The sequence below is a fragment of the Molothrus aeneus genome, chromosome 8, assembly GCF_037042795.1.
Source record: "Molothrus aeneus isolate 106 chromosome 8, BPBGC_Maene_1.0, whole genome shotgun sequence".
Taxonomy (NCBI): Eukaryota; Metazoa; Chordata; class Aves; order Passeriformes; family Icteridae; genus Molothrus; species Molothrus aeneus.
In genome coordinates this window covers 17,420,141-17,441,411 of record NC_089653.1, presented here as the reverse complement: position 1 = coordinate 17,441,411, position 21,271 = coordinate 17,420,141, and the positions used below count along the sequence as shown (strand labels likewise).

General features: G+C 42.4%; 1 protein-coding gene across 4 annotated transcripts in view; it reads left to right on the top strand.

The window, feature by feature from the left end:
* FAM13C (family with sequence similarity 13 member C) overlaps window positions 1–21,271 on the top strand; it is a 47,628-nt gene that overhangs the window by 2,981 nt on the left and 23,376 nt on the right. For all 4 annotated transcript variants that reach the window (XM_066554365.1, XM_066554364.1, XM_066554366.1 and 1 more), the window contains exons 2-5: window positions 1,979–2,035; window positions 3,660–3,858; window positions 8,426–8,547; window positions 16,159–16,222. In XM_066554365.1, the coding sequence (XP_066410462.1) occupies window positions 1,979–2,035; window positions 3,660–3,858; window positions 8,426–8,547; window positions 16,159–16,222 (442 nt within the window). The remainder of the gene's footprint in view (window positions 1–1,978; window positions 2,036–3,659; window positions 3,859–8,425; window positions 8,548–16,158; window positions 16,223–21,271) is intronic.

Below are 21,271 nucleotides of genomic sequence, written 5' to 3'. Positions count from 1 at the left end.
TGCTTCTCTTTCCTATCTGCTGCCATCCAATTACTCAAATACATTTTGCCACACTCACTTATGTTTATAAGTTGTGTCTTATCTTATGACTTCTGTCAGCTGCTGGGTGCTGAGTTAGGAGCTCTTCCTCTTGAGATCACCTTCTTAGGGCCAGCCCAGCTCCCCCAGTTCAGGAAAGTGCTCCTTAACTGGACTTGGCTTGGCCACTGGACTTGCTCTCAGCCATCCATTGTCCCTCCAGAGAGTGTTCCCCGTTGCCAAGGTGGTCTTTCAGGAGGCTGCCAAGTGAGGTTTCTGGTGAGAGAAGAAGGAGCAAAACTGGTGGCAGAGCTTCTTCCTCCCACCTCCTCTCTCTGAGGCGCACCCAGGAGGGAGAATGTGTTCCTTTAGGGGATTCCTGGACTTTGCTGGCCATGGCTTGGCCCATGGTGCACACCCCACCTGGTGGCATCTTCTCCTTCTCCTGTGTCTGTGCTGGGAGCTCTGTCCATCCAGCTCTGACCTTGGCACTCTCTCCTCATAATGCATTTTCTTTCTGTTGTTTCATCCCTCTGAAATATTCCTTCTAGTTCTACAGCCAGGTTCCTGGTACCTTTCACATTGGGCTTCCTGATTCAAACCCCCAGTGTGTCCTGTGCCACCCCTTGTTACTTCCTGTGAAGCAGTCAGGTATTGGCCAGAGGGGAAGGCGTCACTGGCACCCAGAGGCAACCAGATTTCTACAGTGAATTTTCTTTCCATTTTGCACATCAAGCCTGGTCTTCCATCCATCATCCCACTTTGCCATGTGGGGAAAGCTGCACTCATTGCAGGAATATTGTGTGACTAGGGTGATCTGCCACTGTAGTTCTCTGCTCCAGTTGTGAGCAGCAGATGCTTTCATGCATATGCTGATGTATTCAGGAAGTGTAAACACTTGAGTGGCCCTTTAAATATTTTCTGCTGCAGTCTGACTTTTGATATAGACACTAGCAGAAGACTGGTGGGGAAGAGGAATATATTAAACCCTTCAAATTGCAATGCAGAGCTATGAGTGTGTCACTTAATGTACTCTCTTCTAAGTGGGGCAGTTCTTCTCAAAATTAAACAAGTCAGCAGAAGTACAGGCTGCTTCCCCCATAATGAAGAGATTCCTCTGCCAGAAAACTTCAAGGGATCCAGGCCTCCTTAGTGTCTGTGCCCTGTGAGTATGAACTGAGGGTGAGGAGAGGGGCCTGACTTTACCCCAGCAATACCAGGCTCTGTGTTTGTATATTTTGGGAGTGCATGCTTATGGATGCGTGTTTATCTGAAGAAAGGCTGCTCATGGGCTTTGCAGGTTAAATCATCCTGCAAAGTTCAGCCATGCAGCCACAGTGTCATGTTCAGCTCTCAGTGGTTGTGGTTTAGCATATTTATCCAGACTTCTCTTCTGATTAGGCAGCCTTGGGACAATTCTTTTGTTTGTAACTTAAAGGAAGCAATTGATTATGACTGTTCAGGCATCTTAAAAAATACTGCTAGTTCACTTTTTAAGACTAACTCTCACTTCATAATAATCAAAGAATCAGGGGATTCTTTTTCCTGCTGCATAAAGGATGACCGGTCTATCACAGTTAATATTTTTGTGAGTTTGTGAGAAAAAAACCTCCTTAATTGTGTCTAATTATTTCTGAGGTTAATGTGAAGTATACTATAAGCAATTAGAATACAGAATTTCTTGTAATTTTCCTGTGATTTTTATGGTAACATCTGAATTCCTTGTAATTATTTCCATTTGTCGGAAAATGATATACCAAATTGTGCACACTTAACATCTCAAATCCTCTTCCTCTGAGATTTGGACTATCATGGAGCAGTTATGGCATTAAATGACCCTGTCTAAAGCGTGAGGAGAAGAAGAAATGTGTTTATAGTTTGAGCTGCACTGTAATGTTATTAAGAGCTAAGTTTCTGCAGCTGGCAGAAAACCAATAATTATCTTGTGTTCATTTTCAAGGTGTGACGGGTATTCAGACTCTGTGCATGAAGATCAAGCAGGCAGCTCCAGTCCCAGGTACTCTCCTGTAAACTTTGTTTGAAATCCATTGGGAGCAAGTGAAACTGTGACTGCTTCTGTTACACCATTAGAAAAAAGCCTTCATTCTCAAGGGAATGCAGAATTTCTGGGACATTACCTGCAAAAGCTGTTAGTATTTCTGGGAAATATGTATTTATCTCATGCACTTTTGGGTGATCAATATGAAGATTATTTACTGTTGCTATTATATATGTAAATATGTTATGGTCTGTATTCTTAACTTCACATCATACTCCTGTCATTCAGAGGCAGCTGTGGTGCTTATAGACTGAATTTTACTGTACAGCAGCTGGTGCAAAGCAGTAGTAAGCAGAGTTTTACAACTGTGCAAGGATATGCTCATTGCTGAGTGTGTCTGGGTAAAGAAATCCTTTAAATTGTAATTTAACTGAAGTATTCTTGAGGCATGCCTCTCTCATGGCTGCTAGTACCTATTGATTGCTAGCGTATGCAACTTAACCTTTCAGGAAGATCTTAAAATCAGAGGATACCTTAAAATTAGCAGCACTGGTGCACACTGTTGGGGTGCCTGTGGACTATAAAGCTGTACTTATAACAACTGCCTTGGAGCACACTTGCAGAAGGCATGGGCAGCAATGGTGTTCAACTCCACAGGCACCCTGCAAGCATCCATCTGGATGCTAATGGGCCACAGATGGAAAGTGGGTTTGGCAGCTCAAAATCCTTAGGAGAAAACATTGAACTAACAAGTTATGCTTTCTGGAAAAAAATAAATGAATCTCAGGGGGATTTAATTCAAATAGCCCTTGACTCCCTCAGCTGTGGAAGTTTCACACCAGGAGAGAGGTCATCTCCCAGCTGACCATTAGGATGCTGCCAGCTGGAGCTAACACCTGAAATCCCACCTGAACACCAACTCCAGCCAGGGGTTTGGGAGCAGCAATGCCACTGCCAGCTCCTGAGGCAGCCCTGCCTCCTGCACTGTGGTAACCTCGTGGTGCCACCGAGGTGCTCCCCGTGGAAGGCATGGGAGCAGGCTGAGGCTGGAGGGACCGGCTGTGGGTGACACTAGCATGGTCTCCTTGGACAGAACTTGCACATTGTAGTCTGGGTGGGGATTGAAAATGTCTCTCCCTGGTCCCAGATTAAGCATCCATGAGCAACAGTGTATGATAAGCCACCAGGTGTTTTACACAGGAGGATGTTTTCTCCAAACACATCCCTGGCTGTTCAGACCTTGTTTTGAGTGGCTTCCTCCTTCCCTCTGTGCAATGGCCCTCAAAGCTAGAGACCAACAGAAGGGAAGTGTGCTGTTGAGAGGAATTATTGTCTGTGATGATACTGTGAATCATTGGGTGGGGGAAGTCTTCTGCATGAAAAAGAGAGTTTCAGATTTTATCTGGGAAATGAGAACTGTAGGTCTGAAGCCCAAGAGTGCCTCTAAAGCTATCATTTAAGTAGCTTCCCAGTTGAGTGTGTAATAATGCTAACTTAGATCCATAACTGATGTGTAGACCACTAAATTTAGTAAAAGCTATATGCTATAAATAGCTAAGAACTTGTTGCTCTTCTTCCCTCATAATGTTTTGACAGATGTCTGAAATCCTGCCTGATGCATTTCAATTTTATTTTCTTACAGAGACGATGATAACAAAGAAAATTACCCGGACAACTCTGCTGTCTTAGAGGAAAGGCAGCTGCCTTTGCAAGACACCCAGCAGCACAAGCAGCAGGTTTTAACTGACTGTGCTCTAAGGCCTGAAATGGGCAACTTAAAGCTGAGGAAACCGAAGCCCATTGCAAAGCTAGAAAATGGAAAAAGCCATGAGGAAAGTCAGGTAAAAAATTAAACTTAGCAGGGGGAGGCTTGCGGCACAATGTCTAAGCAAGTTTTGAAATGCAAAGAGGGACTCCCTGGTAATTCATGGTGGGATTTGAGACCCCACTAATCCACCTTGATTTCCAAGGACCTGCAGCCTGCAACCCTCCTGTAATAACAGTTTCTTTCTGCTAGGGAATTGCAGAGAGGGTTGTGCTACAACTGTTTTCAGAAGCGAGTGGAGAGTATAGCTGAAGATATGCAAATATTTATTTAGACAGTTTCTGTTTTGTTTAATTGATCAATGATTTCCTTTACTGTATTTTGGCTGCAAATAGAGGGATTTCACTGTTTTTCCTTCATCTTAATTTCTGTTTTTCTTGTATTTAAATAGTAAGACCATAGCAGTGGAGTAGCACACTGGTAGCAGTGCTATCCCCCACCATCTTCCTAGGTGGAGCTGGGGGGAGCAGAACTGTAAATTTTGTAAAAGGTGCTAAGGAAGACTAGACATGAGGAAACTTCTGCTGCTGTCTATGGTGGTACATTTGCTCTGTTGACTCTAGAATTCCACCTCTCAGCAGCTGCTGAAAATGCCTCTGGTGCTTCCCAAGTTGTGTTGGATGTGCAGTGCATAGGGGTTGAGCTCTGGTGCAGATTTAACCCCTCAGATGGATATATTCTCATATCCAAGATAGTTAATATTAATGTTGGTAGATTTGTTGGTCTGCAGTAGGCACAAGGCCTGACATCTGCAGATACAGATGTCTGTATTTACATAAAATTGTGCATACACAAATACAGATGTCTGTATTTCCATATCTTGGCTGTATAGCATATTTGGCTACTTTTTGTCTCTCCTCTCTTCTTGCTTGTGGATAGAAATTTGCAGAGCTCTTTCTGAAGTACTTCAAGCCTGTCAGAAACTAGGAATTATTTTGGACCAAGTTAGAATGGGATTTCATCATTTCATACAGAATGTCTTACCTTCTAAGTGAGAACTTTTTGAAGTTCCTTTTTGAAGGTCCTTTTTGAATCCCTGAAGGAAAATGAAAACCAAATGGCAAATGGTATTATTACAGTCTCTTTTGGAATATCAATGTCAAACTCTTGCCCTAAAATTCCTGTCTGTTCTTCTGGAGCAGATCCAGAAATAAAGCAATAACTGGGAGTTTTTTTGCCACTGCACTGCATTCCTAGGAAATATTATTTAACCTGCAGGGAGATGAGGTGTGCATGTTTATCAGCTGAACAGAAAAAATGATGGGAATTTTGCCCTGTGAAGTGCAAGTGGAAACAGATCAGGAAGAAGAGTCATGAAGAAGCCATAAATGGGGCAAGGTCTGTCTCAGAGGTCATCTGTTGCTTTTTCAGCCCCCTGTGTGTGTCCTGCCTGTACCTCTCACCCAGTGAAAGCCAGCACAGCACAGATTTGCTGCTCTGTGGCATTTTACGTGGCCCAGAGGGGTTAACTGGAAATGGTGAAATTCTTTCATGGGAAACTTTTTGAGTATATAATTAGGCTGCCATAAAACACCAGCATGACTTAAGTATGCAGCCTCTGGAAGGAAAAACGGTGCCAGGCAGATAATTTTCACATGGCTCAAGGGTTGGAGTTAGGAGAGACAGAAGTGGTGAAACACTGTAACTGCATCAACCTTCCTTGGTGAAACCCCTTGCCACCAAGCCTCTGGATGGGGTAAATGATGTACTCCCAAGCAGCTGATAAACAGCACTTTCTGAGCACATGCATTTATGAAAGAAAAGCAGGATGCACTGCACATCATGATTGAACTGTTCATCCTTGCTTTCCTGGGATTATTGGCAGAGTGCTTTTTCAGCAGTCTCCTCACTTCCCCAGCTGACTTCTCTGCAGCATCAGAAAGAGTGACACCAGAGCAGTGACAGAATCTCTGTTAAAGGTGTTGCTCTGATAAGCCAAGGAACTCTTTGCTATTCCCTCTTATGTGTTATAAGCCCATAAGTTTCTTTTAAAGAGAATTGTCCCCTTAAAATTAGAAGAGGCTGTTGGGAGATAAGTTTGCTGCATGTATTGGAAGGATTAAAGTCTGTTTGGATGGGAACCATTTTTGTGTGCCTTTCTAGTTGTGAGAATCCTAGGGGTTTCCACTGTAGAAAGGTCAGTGAGAGGGAACAGACAGCTGTGATCAAGTAGAGGGAAGATGGGATTTTGAGCTTCACAAGACTTTCAGCTGAAGTGTGATTCCTGTGTCTCTGATATTTTTGGCACAATTGTAGCCCTGTGGTCTCGTGCCTTTGGTCTTCATGAAGAAAAGGTTATTAGATTTACACTGATGATTAAAAAACCCAAGTGTAATAAAAGAACAGCACCAGGTGACTTCACTTGACCACTTATCAGATAGCAAAATGTCACCAGGGTAAAGCTGTACTTTGCATGTTGCCTGCAGTTATTTCCCTGGGGGCAGGAGCTGCCTCTGGAGGCTGCTGTAACCTTTCCAAAGAGAACATGGGAGGAGAGGAGGCTGCTGGAATGTGACTCCACCACTGTACTCCAGATATTTGGTTTCATCTTTTCCATGGTTCCATCAGCTTCCTTAGCAATGCTGCAGCACTCACCTATAGGAAATCAAATTAATTAGGATTTATTTGACTTCAAGAGGTGAGGAAGCATATGCCCAGAACATACTCCAGGGAGTCACTGTTGGGAACAGATGGTGAGGAATAGAAAGTCTGCTTTCCTTGCCCAATCCTTTCTCCTGTCACTCACCTTTGGTGCACAGTCACGAGTATGGATTCTTGAATGAGTCATCCTCAAACTCCCTATTGATACTGGGACATATTTACAAAAGAACACCAAACTTCCTAGCTAATAGGCAGAAACAAAAGCTAATAGCAGAAATAAAAGTTCAGTTTTAAACTCTTATTATCAAGGTAAATAGCTATAAAAATGGTGGCCTGACAATCAGTGCCTAAAGATGACAATGCTGAAAACTGCTGAGTAAAGTTTTGTATTTTGAGTATAAATGAAGTGATCAAATTGCTTGTATGTCAAAGAACTTCCAATAATTTGACATTAAAATTATGATTCTAAGTGCACAGTAATCAAAAAGCCAGAGCTGATATTGGCACATCTGCTGCAAAAACACATGAACACATCAGGCAGTCTGGAAGTTTTGCTTTGGTTTCTGGGTATACTCTGTTTATGTTTATGATGCAATTTCACTGTCGAAGTCACCCTCTTTAGTGAAAAGAAACAAAAATGCAGTAGAAGATGGGGCTCTGCTGTAGGTGCCTGTGACACATCAGGATTTCACTGCTCTTTAAAAACAGAGATTCCATCAGGGGTGTTCCCCTACTGTAACTTGTTAACACCCTAATGACATGATTTTTGAGCAGCAACAAAGACATAAAAGAGAAAAAAAAAATACAGAAACAACCCAAAGTCACCCAAGTCCTCTAACATAAAGCCTGCGAGCAAGGGCTTATTGCCAGTGCTCTTGTCCTCAGCTTTCCCCTTCATCCAGCAGAAAGCACCTGGAATTGCTGTGTTATCTCTGCCCTGCAAGTTCCCATCTGAAGAGTCCTACCCAAACTTTTGACTTCCATGCATCCAGCCAAGCTTTGACACTGGAGCAAAGTCAGGTACATTGCTTTAGCAGGGAAGGGAGCTCTGTTGTTTTGCAGAGCAAATTGTATTTTAATTTTTTACACTATTAGACTAAAATATTTGATTGCAAAAGCTAATAAAGAGGTGGAAAAAAGTCCCACTTTGATTATCACATTTTCAAAGATCTTAATTAACTTGTTTCATTGCAGTGAAAGGAAATACTGCAACTCATTTCATAGGTAAGGAAATGAAGAAGTACCGAACACATCTTTTCACAGCCCTGCAACTGGTTTTCAAAAGCTTGGAGTTGAATGGATACTTTTCTCATTCCTATTCTATGACTCAGTTTTTTGGACTAAATTGGCTTTTTTTTTTTCTGTGCCTCAGATTGGGTGATGTGGCTTTTTTTCCCCTCACTGCCTTTCCCTCCTCACAGAGTAATGCTCTATTCGTAAGCTACACATATGTTAGGGAAGGGAAAGAGACAAATGGTTAAATTTTACATATTTTATTTAAGTGATATTTAACTGCACTCACCTTTGTCAGCCAGATTTTTTAATCATTCCCAAGTAATAAAGTCTTACTGATATGTGAGTAAATAATTTCAAATTAATTCTTTTTATAGAACCTCAGCTCTGAAGCTGAAATCTGTGATACCCAAGTAATAAAATCTTACTGACATGTGAGTAAATAATTTCAAATTAATTCTTTGTATAGAACCTCAGCTCTGAGGCTGAAATCTGTTATTTAAGTAATAAAGAGAAAAGTTACAGTCTGCTTTGGTTTCAGAAACTGTTTTCCAGTGAAATAACATAGTACTTTGTTTAGACTCTTCTATGTTCTCCAGTTGTTTCAAGATTATTACCAAAAAATAACTAAGATCCTCAACCAGCACCTGGTCTCATGGAGCATTTTTTCCTGAAGCAAAATACTTAGCCGAGCTTGGATTGGTACTGACAGGATACATGCAGCTTTTCTTTTTGTTTCTCCTGTGCAGGAGCTGGAGTGTGCATTGCCAGGCCTCTCAGAGTGGCAGGGGAAGGCTGGATGCTCAGCTAATAACTATGCACAGAACGTGGCTTTGAAATGCCAGGAAGCAGTGGTGAGATTCCAGCCAAGGTAAGACTTGGGATAACACAGCACGTTTCACTTCTGATGAACTGTAGGAAAGGTTAATTCATCTGCTGCCTACTGCATAAAATATTCAGACTCCTGGCTCTTGTTGGCAGCGTATTCTATATTTATACGTCTAGGAATGTTTGGAGAAAGTGAAAGGGATAAAGATAAGAATGCAAATTTCATCATTCTTTAAACCCCTTACAGCCGAAGCAGAAAGAACATCCTTAGTTTAGAAACTTCAGTTCCTCTGTGCCAAGTTTCAAAAATACTTCTCCACTTCTTTCCTTTTCTCCCCGGTGCTGAATTGCCTCTCTTTCTCAGAGCTGCATTCTCTGAGCAATGGGAATGGGAACTTCCACACCTGATTATAGCAAGGATATCCATTTATGTACAGTTTAGGCTCTGGGTGTTGTGGCAACTGGGCAACTGTGTTTTTTCTGGTGCTGGAAGGGCACTGTGTGCTCAGGTCTGGCATTAACCATGTCCTGATGGCAGGTAACTCAGCTGGTAATGAAGTAACTCAGCTCTGGTAAGTATTGGAAGTTACAGTTTCTACTTTCATCCATCATGGCCTTGCAAATGGCTACAAATGGGGTTTCAACTCACCCAACTCACCAGTGAAGGTGTGTCCTAAGGATAAGATTTAGTCCTTACTAAATCTGGGGCACAAATTTCTCATGTTGAAGTGCTGGTTTTGCTGTGCTTTTCTGTGCACAGAGTGTTTGTCAGGTGAGCCAGGTCTCTGCTCTTTGCCTTGATGTGCATGACAGCCTTGGTGCCCTGTGGCAGAGTTTCTGGCTCCCTTTGGAGGGTCTGAAGCAGCAGCAGCAGCAGCCCATCCCAGGGATGCTCAGTGGCTCAGGGCACAGCTGGCTGACAGCTAGAGCTCAGTGGATCAAGGTTTGTTTGCAGTCAGGAGTGGGACAGCAGTGACAGCTGCCATCCAATGGCACTTTGGTGCTTTATGTGACATCAACTGCTTGCTTTCTCCAAAGCTTTTAGGAGGCAATGTTGTAAATGATCTTAATTTGTGCACTCAAGGGAAGGTTTAGCAGAATGAAAAAGCATTTCATTAGCTTGGACAACAAAGTGCTTTTGCCCTCCAGTGCCTGTATGTGCAATTGAAACACTGCATCTCAGGAAGAATTTTTAATTAGGAAACCTGCCTTCTCTTCTTCTGACATTCCTTATGAGAGGAAACAATCCCATGGACTAGTAAAGAGGAGCTTCCTGAGTATGGTATCAGACCTACCCAGTGGCTCTGCTAGTGGGATGTTTGTGTATGGGTAGGTAATAAATAACTGGTTCATTTCGAAAGGAACATGATGGAAGACACACGGACTTTAAAGACAGGAACCAGAGTGGAGTGTGCATGAATAAAACAGCAACCACAGCAAAGTTCCCCTGCCTACTTCAACTGTTTGGCCTTTTTAGTCTGCCTGGCATTAAACCATTTTTCACTATGCTATTTATTCTTGTTTAACACCATGCTAGCTCCTTAGAAAGCCTGGTATCCAAAAGGGCTAAATCTGTAAAAGAAAGATGCCTGGATTTACCATTCTAAGTGCTGTGCAAGCACAGTGATCAAATCTCAATTCTGGCCATGTTTCAATTTGATTACATTATGAAAAAGAAAAAAGAAAGTATGTGACTTTACTCTCAAATAAGGAACTTCAGACATAAACAAGCATTGACATGTGGTCTCTGGCCTCACTCACACAATGCACTGTTTGTTTTAACTGACCTTGACCCAACACTCCCACCACCCAGGGCACTTCCACTCACCTATGCTGAAGTTGCCAGCTCCAGTTTGAGGATTGCTGTGTCTGGTGACCCCTCCTGAGGGTCACCAGCAGCTGCCCCCTCCCTGTGCTGCCTTGGCAGGGCCACAGCAGCTGACAGTCCACGTGTCAGCTCACAGGGCTCCCTGGTGGCTGCACCAGGCTCACAGCACTGACTCCAGCACAGGCTGGGACACTGCTGCCAGGCCATGATGTCCTGCCTTGTTTTCTGCCTTCTCTGCTGTGGGACATGCAAAGGTTAAGCATTCAGTGTTGGCAGCAGGCAGCAATCATAGCTAGATTTGGGCAGAACACATCTGCCAGCACCACAAACCCCAAGTTTCACTGTGTTCCACTGGTTTTGCTGGGCTGCTGGTAACATTAGCAGTGCTTTGGGACACAACACCTGCCTAGTGTCCCTAAGTCAGACTAAAAGCTCTCTGGTGTTTGAGGGGAGAGGAGAGGGAGACACTGCTGCAGGAGTGTCCCTGTACACCTCTCTTCATATATCAGATGTGTAGGGGGAGGACAGGAGAAGAAGGATTTATTTCTGTCTCAAATAAAGGGTCAAGGTTGATTGTTTCTAGTGCATCCTGCTGTTACTTCTGCTTTAATGGAATTGCTGCAGGGGGCTACCGCTCTGCCTTTAGTCTCATTGGGGATTAAAGGTCTAAATACCTCTGAATTCTACAGAGGTTTTTAAGAAATCTGTGAGGCAGCTAAAAACCAGATCATTTTAACCTGTCTAAATATGGATTAAAGACTGCTGAAATATGAACAACTTTTCAGTACAGTTCCTGTTAAGCAGAATAATCTAAGTTTAGGATATTCTAACAAGGGATTCTCATAAACAGATGTGTGACAGAGAAAAACAAACCAGGCCATGAAAGAGCAACAATCCACAGAATTATGATTTAGAAGTGTGTATTGTTTCTTTGAGGGGGTAATTTCATTTTATGGTAATCACTGAAACAATAAAGGAGAGTTTTGTGGGATTTGAGGGAAATGGAAGAGTAGACTTGAAGAGATTTGCAGCCCGAAGAATAAGGGAATAGTGTCTTGTTTTTGGCTAAGCTGTACCTGACCTGTGAAGTAAGGGTTTCAACCTCAAAACGTGTTTATCATGTATGATTTATGAAAATCAGCATCAATTTAGTAGATGAAATGCCATCAGCATGGAAGGGAACCTTTACACCCTTTTTCCAGAACATGAATTTCTAATACTATTGCCAGTGATTACACTGAATACTGCTCTGGTCATTGTGTGTAGCTGGGATTGGATATGAGTGCAATATAATTTGCACCTTGATAGAAGGCAGATAAAAGTTATAAACAGGTCCTGGGAACAAATAAAGGAGTTGCCTTTTTTTTAACAGAGACTAGAAAAGCCAGTGTGGAACAATACACATGATTACAACAGCTGCTCTGCCAGCTGCCTTCTCAAAGGCAATCAGCAAAACTGGAGTGGGCTGCAGGCTGTGTGCAGGTACCTGAGCAGAGCCTGGTGCTTTCCTCAGACGCCTGCTACCGAGAGAGGAGGCTGAAACCAAGCACCCCTGGGCAGTGGGAAAGTCAATGCTTCAGCAAAGGCTGCATGTCAAGTCAGTGTGGAATTCAGAACTACAGTTTGGGGTGAAGTTTTCTGCCAAAGAAAAATTCCTGAAAGTTCCCCCTCTTCATCATTCCCCAGATAAACTGGGAATGAAGTGGTTTCATTTATCAGGACTTACCTGGTCCCAGGGCTGGTCCCTATTCCATGATTCTGTAACTCTATTTTTGACAGAGGCTGTAGGGTGGCTGTGGCTGTCAGACCTGTGATCATTCTGCAGTAGAAGTGGAAATGCTGTTAGCCCAGGGCTGCCCTGGATCTTGGGCTCAGCCAGAGCCTCTTGAGGTTTCTGTGCTTCCCTGAGGGGAGGCCAAGCTTTAGCAAGGCTTTCAGTGTTTAAGTTTGCAAGGTGAGTATATTTTGAGGCTGTAGCTCAGGTGGGAACTCTTGAGGTTTCCAGGCTTTCTGCTGGACAGCTACAACTCAGAGATGAGTGGGAGGCAGCAGGGAAGCTGCAGAAGTCCTGATGTCCCCAGGCAGACCTGCATGGGTGAGGCAGAGCCTGAGAGGTTGCATTTCCTCACCTGCACAGGCAGCCAGGTGAGCAGGGAGAAAGCTGGGAAATGATTGATTGGTTCCTAAGAACAGTTTCATCAGAGATGGTGGTATTGATATACTGGTGTTTATGGTTCCAGTGATACTTCTTGTACCAAGGCAGGGAGAAGTGTCTGAGCAAGATTTTGTGTTGCAGTGCAATTAAGGAAAAAAAAGCAAAAGGGGGGATGAGGAGAGGATAGAGGAGGAAGAAGATAAGAGCAGCTCTTGCTGCAGCCCCAGTAAGGACCACACCTGCTGACTATGAGAGCTGCTTGTGGTAAGAATAACAAGGGCTGGGTGGGTCCTTACACAAGGACAGGGACTTACACATGAGGTAAGTCCTTACACAAGTCCTTACACCTGTCCTTACACAAGCACAGGTCCTTACACATGAGACAGGCACTGCTACACTGGCTGTCTGTCTGTCCTCCCATTCCAGCACTCAGGGACTGCCCTTGGGCCCTTCCAGGTGGATTTTTCTTTCGTTGCAGGTGTGCACTTTATGTTCACTCCAAAGCTTGTTGCAGTTCTGCGTTGCTTTTTAAGGAGTCATAGGTGTGCTTTTGAAGCATCCACCTGCAGCAGTTTGGATTTCATAATGCTTTTTGCCATTTGGGAAGTCTCAGAAAGGAGCCTCCTGTTTTCTGGGTGCTGAGATGTGCTGGTGGTGTGCTCTGCTGTGACTCTGGACAGGCTGAATCAGTGCCCTGCCAGGGAGCTGAGGCTGACACTGATGAGCTGTCAGCCACCCAGGTCACCCTCCCTGGCTCCCGGACTGGACACCGGGGAGGAGAGTTGGGCCAGGATAGACTGCAGGTGACTGGAAAAGGAGTTTCATCCCACACAGTACCGTGAGGCTGAGGGGCAGGACTCACTCTGGCATTACCAATGCCAAGGCACCACATATGTGTGGAGTTGTGGTGCATAAACAAATAAACAGCCTGGGGATGGGGTTTGTGTGACCAGAGCTGGGCTGGAGTGACATTTGCAAGTTACAAAATGTAATGCTCCTTTCTGGGTTTCACAGAGGAAATGTGGTGGGGATTTCCTTAGGTACATCTTCCACAGCTTTTAAAATTATGTGGGTTTATTTGAATTTTATGCAAGTTTAAAAGTGATGTTGTGCATAATTCAAAAATTCACATGTCCTGGTCTGTATTTTAAACAGCACAGTGCTCATGCAAATTTATTTCCCCCTTGAAGTCTAGTAGAAGCTCTGTTATGATAATTAGAATTTAGGTGGGTTTTTTCTTTCTTTTTTTTTCTTATATCCACAAGCCTCAAATGTACATGTCACTTATTGCATCTCTGCCATCTCTTTCATGGAGAAAAGGATAATTCTGCCAAAGCCAGTCTATAAAGCAGGGTGAGAGACATATATTTGAGTAGTAGCCACAGAGAGAATTTAATTTTCATTATTTTACAGGATGTAAATTATACAAAATAAGGGTGCCTGCAATTATTCAAAATTTCAGCTAAGGCCTGAAATAATTTTAATGTACTCAGCACAGATGGAAAATGAGGGCTTGTTCCTGCTGCTTTTGAAGTTAATGGATGTTTTGTGATTGACTTTTAATGAGAGTAGAATCCAAACTATAGTTATTAAATTGTAAGCCCTGTGTTGCCTGGTGACAATCAGAAAACCTGCATTTGCCTAGCAGAGCAATTAATCTTGGAGAAAATTAAAAAGCACACCCCAAAACTTTCTGTGTAGAGTAAGATGAGCTCAGCACACAGGAGACTGAAAATGTAAATGCACATCACCCAGAAATGGTTACTCATTTTAATGATTTCAGTATCTCCAGAATCCAAATAATGCATAAATAAGAGCATCTTACTTCAGTATTTCTAGTGTAAAAGGGAAAAGTAAAATGAAAGATTGAAGGCATCCTAAAACAGCTGGCAAGAACATCAGCCTGAATGAGATGTGGTACCTCATGGCTGCTGTAAACCTTTTACTCTCCAGAGTGCAAGACTCGGGAGCGATACAGCTGTGAATGATGTAGAACTTTGCACAGTTCCTTACAGAATTTCCTGCTAGCATTTACTGTTTGTTTTTGTCCTTAAAAAAAAATTGGTTTGTTTTTATATTATTAAGGGGAGTTCCCACTGGCTCTGTTATCCACCCTGAAAGGAATTATCCAAATGAATACCAGAAGTGTGCAGGTCTGACACATGTTGTTTTCATCCTTTCCCTCATGTCTAGCTCTAGTTCAATGCAATAAATCACCTTAAATATTTTTTCTTCATTAGTGAATTAGTTCTTCAGCTGTTTGTAGCCTTGCAGCTGCCTCCTTACGTGTTATTAAACCAAACTATAAATATTTCACTCTTTCCTATTAAATTAGTCCTTTTGCTGTTCTCATGACTCATTTCTGTTCCTATGGGAATTGCACATCTTGGATCCTGTTTGGAGCCAAGTGGTTTTTCACCCTGGTGTAGCTATCTAATGTGTCTGCTTTGGTAAGAGAAGTGGCATAGCCATCATTTCAGTCATTAAATGCCTCACAAATCCAGGAAGAACTACAACAAACACCTCTGCATTTCTCTGTTCTGATTTGGAGGTCTATAGAGGATTTTACAGCTATTTCTTTTTGCTGGGATGACTCTATGCCCAGAAAAATACAAATTATTTTATGCAAAGAGATCTGGGTTTTGTGTTGGGTTTGGTCACATCTCTGAGTGAGTCTCCAGGGTCCAGCAGACATCAGCACCTTTTCAGCCCTGACAAATCTCATTCTCTGAGACAGCTGCAGTTTTCTTGCTTCCCCTGAGTCGAGTCAGCTTGTGGTACACCCATGTCAGGCTCTGAGATCAGGTGTGGGAAGCCTCAGCTCCATCCAGGGGATGGACAGAGGGGTGGTGGGAGGCTACTGAGGCTGCTCAGTCTGTGGGAAGCTGTTTCCAGGCTTGAGTTTCATTCCTTGGTGTAGTGAATTCGTAGCTAACCCTGAGGCTGGGAGCTGGGTGGGCCGTGTCTGGCTGGTTGGGGCACAGCTCCTCAGTGGCCACAGCCAGGGGGAAGAGATTTGCCCCTCACTAGTCCAGGGCCTGCCTTTCCTCTTCCCATGTGGAGAAGCAGCAACACTGAGAAAACCAAAGGTGTGGACATCTCTGATGGCAGCCAAGTGACACTCACTAGAAAATGAGGACATCTCTCTTACAGGATTTCCAGGCACCTGGGGCCTTTCTGAAATTAGCAAAAGCAGAAAGCTGAAGATTGGGAGCCTGAAATGCCATCAAATTTAAATATGGAAAGATTTATTCTTTATGGCTGTGATATGGGAAAACTCTTGTTCCTGATTTAAAGCATGTGGGACAAATTGTGCTTAGATTTAAGCATGTGTTTGAGCTTTTTCTTGGCGTTAACCCTGTTAGCTCAACAAGTCACAGATCATACATCTGTAGAACTTTTTGACACGACAGAGTGAGCCCAGATATTAATGTCATAGTTTCCAGGGCTTCATTAACAGTTTAAATGTATTATTTAGGATTCCAATAAAACCACTGTTGTTTTGAATGGGTTAAAAAATAGAGATGTTACTTTCATAGAAATGCTGTTTCTTAAATAAAACAGATTAATCCTGTAATTTATAAATTACATACACACATGATGAAAAGCTCGAGATATTTGCAGCACAGATAGGCAACCTATTGAATGATTTTTTAAATTTTGTTTTGTAGAATAGATCAGAGCACAAACATTTCACCAAAAGAAGCAACTGATCAATTTAACAGCTTAAATGAGGTAAGTGTAACCAAAAGTTGAAATATGATGTTATAAATTTTGAATAGATGTTTTGGTTTTTTGTTAATTTCAAGGTCTTAGAATAATGTAATTGCTTAATAATCTTAGATTAGCTTTTTAATGAAAGATTAAAAATGTTTTTGAAGAAAAGCTTAAAAATGTGATATGAGACTGCTAAAATAGTTTGAAAGCTAGAGGCAAGATATTTTAAATTTTTTTAAGCCAATTTGAGATTGCTTTTTGTTTATGCTCAGAAAAGAATCACTCAATACTGACTGAGTGAAGGGACAGCTTTCAAGAACGTTTGATTTTTTCTCCTATTACAGCTCAAAACAGTTCATCTGTTAAATGTGAACTGGTTTTATGTTATATATCATATGTTTATATTATATGCTTTTATGTATTTATATGTTATATGTCATATAAATATGTTTTGTTTAAAAATAAGGAGTTCTCAAGGTTGCTGCATCCTGCATAAGTAAGCTAGGAGCAGTACAATGGAGTCTAAAAGGTGCTCTGGTTCTAAGATGGAAGGAGGGGAGAGCTGAAGAGGGGAAGCAAGGAAAGCCAAATAACACCAGTGACACTTGGAACAAGCTGCTTTCACAGGGATTGTGCCAGGAGCACAGTGTGGGTGAAGCACAAAAAGCTGTTGGTGTGATGCCATTGAAAGGTGGATGAGCCTGGGCGAGGTCCTCACAGTCAGCAATACGCTGGGAGGGGCAGGGGGTAAAGCCAAGCTTTGTGGTTATGCAAAGTGGGAAACCCTAGAAAGCATTTCCCCACACATGGGGACCCTGCACCCCAGCACAGAGTCCACTCCCACTGCAAGGACAAGGGGGACATGGGACTTACACAGAGAGCAGTTGGGTTTTTTAGTGTAGGCCAAGGCAACACAACAAAGAAAAGAACTGGGTGAAGAGAAGCCCATTCCTGAAAAACTCTGGGAAAGAAGGCTTTGTTTCCATAATGAGCCAGAGAGCATCTATGTCTATTAATAGATGCCTGACTTTCATTTGGGGGAGACTACAATGTGTCCTTTTAAAGGAATTCAGACCTAATCTTCTCCTTGCAGTGAATTGTTTCCTCTGCATTTTGTGTCATTGTTGTGCAGCTCACTGTAGAAAATCTCAATGCTGACAAGCAGGGCACATTCAGTGACAATACAAGAGAGTACACTCAGCCTCTCTAGAGCCACCTCAGGCCCTGGGAGAAATCATTAAGATATTGTTTCTTTTGAGAAGCCCAAATGCAAATATTCACTGAAGCTTCCGCTTGAAAGCTTCCATTTAAAATCCTTGCAAAGGATTCCTTAAAGGCTAAAAAAAATATTGTAATAAATCAGGGTAAAATAACAAACCCAATGATTAGCTTAGAAATTAAAATAAATTGTTAATAATCAATGAGGAATGAGCAAGGGTTACAACCTGGTGCTTTCTTTTGCAAAATCTTAGAATTTTTTGTGTCTCAGGTCTTTTGCAAACCTGTGCCATAAGAAAAATTCTCCTTTTGGAGTAGAGAAAATGGTGTCTCTCTTCACTGCTCACCCGTGGCATTATGCAGACCCAGGGCATATCTTGTTCTATCTTATTGTTGCTTGTTTGTTCCCCATAAAGGAAGTTCTGAATTGAAAATGTCATATGCCTCAAGGCACAAATATTGCCTTAACGGATACTGCAGAGATTTATTTATGTTCACATAAAATGTGCCTATCTTATTTTAACCTGAACTCTCAGATTAAAAAGCTGTTCCAGTGTGACATATAAAAGCATTAATTTCCTTAGAGTGAAAAAATGGAACAGGTTGAATTTTGCTCAGTTTCTTTCCAATATGAATCACTTCAAAGGTTATTAAATGCTGAAAGCTTGGATTACTCTCCTTCTCTGCCCTAGCTGATTTCATAAATCCAGTAAATCCATCAATAAACTGGATATAATAGAATAGCTGCCTTCCTGTCTGGGAGGAGCAGGAGCAGGCCCAGGGGCAGGCTGCAGGCATCCTTTCATTCAGGAACACCGTGTGGAGGTCAGGGTAATATCATTTTATGCAGGAAGCACCAAGCCTGGGCTTTGCTCCTCACCCCTGCTCCTCACCCTCCTGGCTGAGTCTGAGCAGAGCTCATGGCTGGGGCACACCTGGGTCCTTTCCTTTTCCCTCAGTTCTTAAATTTATCAAACCTTTGGATGTCCACAAGAATGAGACAAAGGATGTTGATAATGCTAATCCTTCATCTGGGAAATAAATTCTTTCTAAGGGCAATTTTTTTCTCATTTGTCACACTGTCTCCTGTCAGGCTATGGCATCCTGGACATGCTGACCAGCACATCCCACAGTGCTGATCCTGCTGGGCATGGTCCTGTGCCATGCCAGGGTACTGCCTCTCAGTGCCACAGCATTTTGGTGAGGAACTGGGAGAATTTGTTCTTTCAGTGTCCCACTCTCCAGAGGGACATAACAGTGTGTGGCATTCATCTAGGTGTGAGAGATTATCTGTTATCTCAGTGATTCCTTGCCCTAAGGCCTCCCCTCTTCATTTTCAGCAACCACTGGTTGGAAGCAGTGATGATCAGTGGGTCCAGGCTTAGTTGTTTGTAGAGAAGGTGTCTCTACTACATGCTGAGCTTCCTCTGGCAGTGGCAGTCCTTTTGTACTGTGCTTTCTCCAGCAGACAAGGCTATGGCACTTCAGTGACTGTGTTTTCTTAAAGTATTATCAAAAATAACAAAGGCTGAGAAGGACTACACTGTTTCTCTTCCTGTCTTTCTCTGACTTCCTAAAAATTTCTTCAGTTTACCATTATTTGTAATAATGTATCCTTTAGGAGAATTGGCTTAGTTTAAGATCTTTGAATTGTCAGTTGCTTTAAGAGGACATAAGAAGAGATAAGAAACCTTTGTCCAAGACAATTATAATTGCTTCTTTTTCAAACTTTTAGGATACTCTTCTTAAGAGAAAACAATACGGTTATTTTTCCAAAGCAATTTATGGATCCATTTGAGATAGTAATATGTCCTTTCATTTGCATTAACATGGATCAGGAATTACTGCATCAGAAATCCTCATGTTAGGCACCATAATGAACCTGGAATTAACACCATATCTGATGTATGTGAACTGAGATCTTAGCTGATATAGGACACCATAGCTTAAATGATTTCAATTATACTGGATTTCCATGTGGGGGCATTCTCAAATTGATGATGATGCCCACCATGGCCTGACTTTTCCCTCTGTGGGTTTCAGCTGTTTACACTGGCTTCTAACATGTTTAGCAACTTCCTTTGACCAGCCCTGAGCAGAGGTGGCCCAGGCAGGCCCTAGGGACAGGTCTGGCCGTGGCAGAGCTGCTCACAGCATGAGCACAGGCTGCTTCTCCCCCAGAGCAGATGTGCTGCCCTTTGCTCTCAGCTGTGTCCCCTGCCACGTTTCCTGGTAATTTGTGGTGACTTTCCTGGACAGTGCAGTGTGGCAGGGCTGTAACACTCTGCTGTGGTTGAGGATAAGATGGGATTGGTGGTACATTCCAGATTCATTATCTCCCTGGTAACATCAAGACAATCAAAGCTATTTAGTGTTTTTCTCAAATCCCTGTCAAGGGCACACTCATGAAAATAGATAAGGTATTTCTATTATCATTATTATATGATTTTCTTTTCGTGTTTTGGCAGTGGCTGGAAATTTGCCATCCACCCACCTTCCCCAGATGGGTGAAAAATATAATTCAGAGCAACCAAATATAAACCAGCTGGTGAATAACAGCATAAGCATTGCTGAAATACAGTGTTTAACAATGTAGTCTGTGAGAATGCTTTTACACTGAATTTCCCATAAATATCAATGTGTCATAAGGAATAGTGATGCAAAGTGAATGTATCTTCTTGAAATGGGATTTTACTTGTCAAATGCTTGAAGAAACAGTCAATGAAGGTTAAGTCCTTTTATTCACTTACATTTTCCTTACTGACACATTCCTATGGGTTATCATCTGTGTTCTCTCTAATTTTCATCAGCTGTTCTCCTGGTAAGGACCATGCTGACATCAGAGTCCTCACTGGTTTGTAACTGGTACAAAGTGTCATCTTTTGCTAGATGACATTAATGACTGTAAAATTCTGCCTGTCTGTGATAATTCCACAGCCACTTTGTTTGGGTTTAGTTGGGATGACAGACAATAGGAAATGAGGACTTCCCAAAACAGTGCCATATGTATGATGCAAGTTAGCACTCTTCCCTTGACAAGGAAATGCACTGCCCCCTGAAAGCTTTTAGGGGCAAGACGGTTTCCATAATTTTCCTGAATTTTATAAAAGGAATGAAAGGATAAAGGCAGAAAGTCATCCCTGATCTTCTCAGACAACCAAGCTGATTTTTTTTTAACCAAAAGATCAACCAAAACCTCTTTAGTTTTACAAAAGGGGTGCCTTACAACAAAAATTATGCAAAGATGTATAAAACTACTTGTCACATAGGTGATGTATTCTCACACAGAGGAAATCAGGCCAATAAATTAATTCATTTTTCATTAAATGAATCAATAAATTGGTTTCAGGTGTTTGACAGAGTGAGGAAGAAAAGACTTTTCAGGGTATGAATTTGAGGATTTTTTTTTTTGCATCTCAGATAATTTTCTTCAGAAAATGTCCTTCATAAATATGTATCACTTGAGTGACTTAATGTTATACGTACATTCTGTGTGTGCCAGCTGTGTGCTTATTAGGACAGCCTTGTGTGGTTTTGTTTTATGTTTTGAGCTGTATTTCCCTTGAGATGGGGGAGCTGGATGCGTGGGGTGTGGGGAGTGACTCATTTTGCCCAGTCAGATGGTGATTAGGGCTTTCACAGCATTTCCATCACAGCGAGATGCTTGTGTCAGATCGTGCAGCTCAGTGCTGCATGCAGCATTAGAAATTCAGATCAGAGCTGGACCACGCATGGCACAGAGGCTGGAAGTGAGGTGGCAGATAACTGTCCCTGTCATTGATTTGCCTGCAGCCAGTGACAATGATGTGTTGATTTTACCTTTGCAGCGGATCACAAATGATCTGCTGT